The sequence below is a fragment of the Rhipicephalus microplus genome, chromosome 9 (genome assembly GCF_043290135.1).
Source record: "Rhipicephalus microplus isolate Deutch F79 chromosome 9, USDA_Rmic, whole genome shotgun sequence".
Lineage (NCBI taxonomy): Eukaryota > Metazoa > Arthropoda > Arachnida > Ixodida > Ixodidae > Rhipicephalus > Rhipicephalus microplus.
The window spans coordinates 92,160,717-92,167,334 of record NC_134708.1 but is presented as its reverse complement, the minus strand read 5'-3'; the positions used below and the strand labels follow the sequence as shown (position 1 = coordinate 92,167,334).

The 6,618-nt window shown below is 43.7% G+C and overlaps 1 protein-coding gene across 1 annotated transcript; it reads left to right on the top strand.

The window, feature by feature from the left end:
- The first annotated feature begins 2,317 nt into the window (after positions 1 to 2,317).
- LOC142772008 (myb/SANT-like DNA-binding domain-containing protein 3) lies at positions 2,318 to 5,997 on the top strand. The gene is made up of 2 exons (XM_075874076.1): positions 2,318 to 2,922; positions 4,811 to 5,997. Exons 1-2 carry the CDS (start codon positions 2,607 to 2,609, stop codon positions 4,960 to 4,962), a joined length of 468 nt encoding a protein of 155 aa, XP_075730191.1. The 5' UTR covers positions 2,318 to 2,606; the 3' UTR covers positions 4,963 to 5,997.
- The last annotated feature ends 621 nt before the right edge of the window (positions 5,998 to 6,618 follow it).

The window sequence follows — 6,618 nt, the reverse complement described above, 5'->3', positions numbered from 1 at the left end:
TTTGCAGTTGCACGCTTGTGTTTGCCACATGGCTCTTCATCAGTCAAATGTAATAAAGGCTTATTTTGCCATTCGTAATTTCTACTTTGTTTATATTTGATTATATAACTGTCGTCTTTTTCGTCTTTTCAGAATGAGACAGACTCGCAAAACCCTGTTCTCCGATTCTACAGGAGAGCAGTTCTACAAAACTCAAGCTTGTTTTATATACACCAGCACCACTTTTCTTCCATGAAACTGAGATGGTGGGGTTCCAGCGTTTAGGCATGCTAATGTTAGATATATCCACCAGATATATCCACGATGTCTACAATACTCTGGAGCATTATTTTATCACTTTGTTGCACTGGTCTTCGTTAAATCAGCAGAGTAAAATACTCTGCTTCTTGACGACACTTTCTCCAAGGTTCAGTGAACCACCACGGTCGTTTTTAAGACAGAACCACGCCAAAAGTCAGAAGCGCCTTCAATTTTATCATTTCCAAAAAAATAAAACATCTCCTACCAATTATGTACTTCTGAGGCTTTGGAATACAGCACAGAAAACGCGATCATTTTCAAGAGGTACTACCGGCAATAATATTCTACAAATAAAAGCCAAAACATAAGTGCAACGGTAATTCGTGCATTAACGAATGTGCTTCTGAGCTTGCGGGTAAAGAATACAGGACAAAAATTTTAAGACGGGCCACTGTGAACTTGGAGACAGAAGCTACAGAGATTTAAAGGTTACGTCTATTCGAATCTGCCATAGTAGATCATCCACAAATGCAGGGCTACAAGAAGATGGAAAAAATAACTGCTTACTCAGGCATCCTTGGAAGATTGAAATGTTAAAATTGAAACACAAAAACACAAACACGCACTGTTAACCGACTATATGTGCTGCTAATTAAAGAAAAGAACAACTTTGAAATAATGTTTTCGCCATAAGTTGAAGAAAGGCACACGATCGCTTTTCCTAATTTGCCTAGAAGTTAAATTCCAACGTTCAGCCACGAGTGTACCATGCCTGCTTTTTAACGCTACCCTGCGTCTCTCATAATGAAATGGTGGTTATGGGACGTTAAATCCCACATTTCAATCAAATCAATACTACCCTGGTGTAACCTTGAATAGAAGTTGCGAGCATTGTCTTCCAAAATGTCTATTACATGCAGAGGAACAACTACGAAAGTGCCATGTTAAAATTCGCAGTAAATGAGAAAAATGAACATAGCCCAGCCCCCTGAAATCAGGAACTGTTCACGTACTCCAGCAGCGAAAACGAATTCACGTACAATTAATCTTTGTCGGAGGTGAATTCTAAAAGCACACCAATGTAATGTGATATAAAGTATGAATTACTCACTCCACTGCGTTACACGTTCGGTGGCTACACTAGTGAGCAGAAGGCTCTCAGCAAAGCGAAAGTAAACAAAGCAACAAACCATATGTTCTGCTTCCTGCCATCACTCACGTAGTTCGTTCGGCCGCAGGTGAAATCAGGGTCTCAAAAATCCACTCAGACACCATCGTAAATATAAACTGCAGATAATAGACGCACACGAGACGAAATAAACTAAGCAGGCAGAAACGTTCATCAGCAGACGAAACGCCATCAGCGGCTGCCTGGGCGCAACTGTTGCCAGACTTGAAGCGGGGGTTCGCTAACTTTACCGGCTCAAGGCTTAGGGAAACCATGCTACCTCTCTAAATGCATGTATTTTGCTGTAATGTCAATTTATAAAAAAAGAATGAATAAGAAAAGCGTTCATTTATTGTACAAAGATAGGCATTTCTCAACCACAATTCCTAATACGTTATCAGGCGCTTTTCTCGGCCCATGCGGTTCACTCAAGTGTAGGATGCATTTCCGAGGCCTCCCTTGGCTAAGGAAGTGTGGAGGAGCGTTCATGAAATGCAGCGGCTCCTTGAGTGGAGGAGCACGCTCCTCCTTGACTTCGTCAAGTCGAGGGGAGCCCTTGAGTGAAGTAGCGTTTGTGAATACGGGCCCTTGTCTACTATTGCGTCACACAAATCGACGGAATCAAGACCTGGCAGTCACTCCATCAACCGGCCGTCATCATCGAACACCTCAGCAACACGTAGCGAACGAACGCGCCTCCTTTCTGAACGAAAGTCGCAATTGCTTAAGGCCCGTATTCACAAACGCTCCTTCATTCAAGGGCTCCCCTCGACTTGAGAAAGTCAAGGCGGAGCGTGCTCCTCAATTCAAGGAGCCGATGTGTTTCATGAACGCTACTCGAGGGCTCCTTCACCAAGGGCCGACTCGAGAAACGCTCCTTCACTTGACTTACGCAAGACGCATCTGGTAGCAAGGGTATGTGATAAAATACCACAATAAATAACAAAAATTTAGGTTTAAACCCTTTAGATAGGCTCAAAAACTGTCGACCGTCATTACTTGTGTATACGGTGGAAGTAATAAGCGAGATTTCAAATATTATAAGCTAGTTTCAATATCAGGCAGGCGCCATATTAGCCAAGCCACGCCAGAGCCGAAGCCGCCAGGATTGGATGCCGGTTTTGCGACGACTCGTTTGCGCGCGTGAACGAAGTTCTGTTGCATTTCGTGTCGTGGTGCCGTAGTGACGAACGGTGCAATGTCTCTCAACGGCGAGCATGGCGTCACGCGTGATGGCAGGAAGACCACCACAATGCGGTTCGTGTTCACGCGTGAAGAGCGTGAACTGCTTGTCAATCTGGTGATGCGGCACAAGGCAGTTATCGAAAACAAGAGAACTGACGCGCTCGCCAAGCGCGCTAAGGACAGTGCCTGGAAAAAGCTGACGAGCGAATACAACAGCCAACCAGGCATCCGTCGCGTTACGGTGGCACAGCTGCGTAAGTTGTGGGACAATGAAAAGTTCAGGTGGAAGAAGAAGCAGTCAGAGGAAAAGCGAAACTTGTATGCCACAGGTAAGTTTACGTTTGTTTACTACTGTAAACGGAGAGTTTTCGAATAGCACTAAGTTAGCAGGCCTCGTGAACGTAGCGTTTGCGTATGGGGGTCATATATGACATTTCGAATTGCGTCTCTTGCGTAAGTTATGTGAAATCGCCCTATTAAGGGCATGGGTTCCGCTCTAAATTATATGACGTAAATAAATGTGTACGTGCGAGAATTGTGCGAATGATGGGCGTGCACAGGTTTCTCCTTAAAGGGAAGAGGGTGACGGTTTTTCGCTTGCAGAAACATTTTTCAAATAGCATCACGTCGTCGCCGTTCATTTTTTTTTTTCGGCAAAATCTTCCTGCACTTTTTTTTTCGCTATCGGGTGCCAAGTGTGTCATTTTAATATGAATAAAGAAATTCTTTTTCTCAGTTTGAACGTGCTTTGCACTCTATATACATATATATTATATATAAGTGCATGTTTTGGTTTCTTTGTCAGTATTTCTGTGTATTTTTGCAGGACATATTTTTTTCTATAACTTAAATCACTGTACAGTTTTTCTCTTAATTTCTTTTCTTGTATATACTGATGTATTTTTCTCTATTTACTTTGTACTAGCCCCTCTTACTCGATTCCGTATTGGGCTCTGTAAGGTTTGATGAATAAATAAATAAATGGGTAGTAGTAGTAGTACATTAAATAGTTATCTGTGTACGATACATTTCGCTGCCTATATCTCTCGCATATGCGTTGTCTTCCTTAAGCACTTTCTTTGTGCTGTCACTTGAAATTTCAATGTATTCACGTAACAACATTTTCGCACTAAGCGGGTGGGCCATCTACCTGCCGGCCAATGAGCCCCTCATTGGCGCTTGTTGGAGATGCGGCATCACACATGGGGACACGGCTCCAGAACCCGTATGACAGCGATGGAGTCTATCTCAATCAGCCAGTGTTTTCTTTATCGCCATCGTGGATTTTCGAAAGCATGCTCACTGGTAGCCAAGACAACACGGAAAAGCTGCTTGGTAAAAAATGAATGGGCAAAAACTGTCAGATGTAGCAGCTGTCGTGCTGCTATATTGCATCAACTTATGCATGTATACAATGTGCGAGGTGTTGCGTTTCAATGTTGTTTTATTTTGTGACTAATGCCACTGTTCATACCGTTTGCATATCCAATTTACTAAAATTTACGCGTACAAATAATTGTCATTCTCATTTCAAGAACATGCCATGGAGTCTACCATGGCATGTTGTTAACATGCCATGGTGTTAACAGAAAGTAATGCTATGTAATAAGCCTGCTATTACTCTTTTAAAACGTTCTTAGCATAATTTGACGTGGTTTAGCAAGTACTTGTGTGACATATACAGATACATTTCACATCATGGGTGGCCTTATAATTAGCCCAACTTTAGAATTGTATTTCAACTTTGTTTTTTGTGTGCAGATGTCCTTTTCCAATCGCCACTTCCCGGCTGCAAGAGGCTGACTAGCCCACGAGCCAGTACTCTTCATTCGCCAGGGATAGAATTCACCAATTGATTCAATATTTTTTCTACAACGGAAGCTCATATTCGTGAAGGACAGTCAATTTTTTAATGTGTTTGTATCTGATACCGTATGCATGCACATGAAGTATCTGTCACCATGTGTGATTAGTGGTAAGGGGCTTGTATGTTTGCAGAGTGACGGTGTTGCATGCCACCAGCTCACAACATTCATTTTCATATTTACAACTGTTAATATTTTTCATAGTTCCATCTCGTACCGATTAGTGAAAAATGTCGCGTGTTCACGTAGAAGCATGGAAACACACAAATATTTGTGCCTGTATCGTAAAGAGGCTTTTCTGATTACGTCGCATGCCAGCAGAACACCAGTACTGCTTCTTTTGTATGTGCAGACACTACCCATGTCATGCCATGGCCAGCTGTTGAAGTCACCGAGAGCTCTTGGTTTGCCGACATCGGGAGCACAGGCGCCGCAATTCATAAGGCCCAACTGCATGCAACTATAAAAATGCTGGCGACGTGGCTTCTCGGGTTGTGTGACTAACATAAAACAGGAATATTGAAGATAAGTTATTTATACAGTTTTATGTAAATAAGCCTGCCTTTTGCATGAAATATGTGGTTAACGTATATCACACACTTAAGAAGGAGGGTGTGGGTAAAGTTATTTTAAATAAATCTTCTGGGGTATTCCGCTGTAAAGCTCTCGTAGCTACTGCCATAGCGATTTTCAGGTTGCACGGAACAGTACTATAAATTATGTGTGCAAGTAACAGGCCGGGCGTGACCCGGATAAACTGCCACACTTCTCTTTTACTTGCAGGCCTAATGCGTGATATAAAACGTGCTTGTATTTACACTTGCAGCAGCATCTAACAGTCATGCTGACAATGCTTACACGTGTTACGTTTCCCTACCTTATGCAATTGTATTGTGTGTGTGCAGACGAGACAATTCAGCCACAACTGCGATCGAGCGAGGGTGCTGGTTCCCCAGGACCTCAGACGACACAGCCACCTACGGAGGGTGCTTGCGCAAGCTGTCTCTCTCACACGTTGCCAGTAGTTGCTCCTGGATACGAAGAGTCACAAACAGCAGCAGCAGCAGCTCCAGAAGAAAAGGGGGAACATTTGGTTGGTGCAGGAGAACGCCAACGGCAGAAATCAACGCGAGGCCGCCTATCGCCAATGAGCGTGTGCTTGCCCCAGAAGTTGCGGCCCGAATGGAGGCACTGAAAACTGATGAGCAGCGCAAGGCACAGCTACATGCCCTAGAGCTGCGCTTGCGTAAGCAGCAGCTCTTGCACCAACAAAAAATGCACAGGCTGCAAGTGCAGTGGCAGCAGGAGCTGCATAAAATGCAAGTACAGCTGTTGGAGCAGCAGCTGGAGCAGCAAAAATGGCGCTTCAACATCGATCGTCAGAAGCTCCTTTTTGAATTACAGGAAAAACACCAGCGGCAGCAGCGCTTAGAAGCCCAGCCGGAACAAAAATAAAGCATGTGTGCAATCTCACACACCTTATATTTTACCTAAAAGACATCTGAAACAGCTCCATGAGTGATTAAAAAAATTTTATTGTTGTAAGTCGGCAAGGATGAAAAGAAAACATAAAACATGAGGAATTCAGGAATTTTTCAGCATGCTCTCGTGTGTGAACATGCATAGATTTCCCAATTAAAGGTTGTTGGTCTACTCGAAAGAACATGTTACACAATTTTTCATTAGGCGAGGTAAATGCACGAGCAATCAGCCGCATTCGGCATCGAGATGCGAGTAGGGTGTCGGCTTGGTTTGCAACATCAGGCTGCTGCCGCCTTAAGTATTGTGGGATGATCACAGGTGGTGGTTCCGCGTCTTGCCTTAGGGCAGCACAGGCCATTGTAATGACTGCGGAGCACTCCGCCAAGTTTTGTAGCCCCATGTCCAAACACGGAAAGCGACGTTTCCACACGCCAAAGGCCCGCTCGATCGTGTTTCTAGTGCGCATGTGAGCTGCTTGATACCTATGCAAAGAAATCAATGTCGTGTTACCGTATGAACTTGCGCTTATTAAACGATGCACTTGAGTATTATAACCAGGCTGCTAGTCAAAACTGTTGCTGCTAATATGCCGATTCTCTTGTAACGTGGGATATAATCAGTGCACAAAAACCGATACATGCACCAGCTTATTGTAACAAAAGACTTCAAGCGTGATAG

Bases quoted from the DNA above. Each gene is read 5' to 3' on its own strand.
- LOC142772008 (XM_075874076.1), top strand. From the start codon at position 2,607: ATGTCTCTCAACGGCGAGCATGGCGTCACGCGTGATGGCAGGAAGACC. The intron at 2,923-4,810 runs GTAAGTTTACGT...TTGTATGTGCAG, and splicing joins GCGAAACTTGTATGCCACAG to ACACTACCCATGTCATGCCA.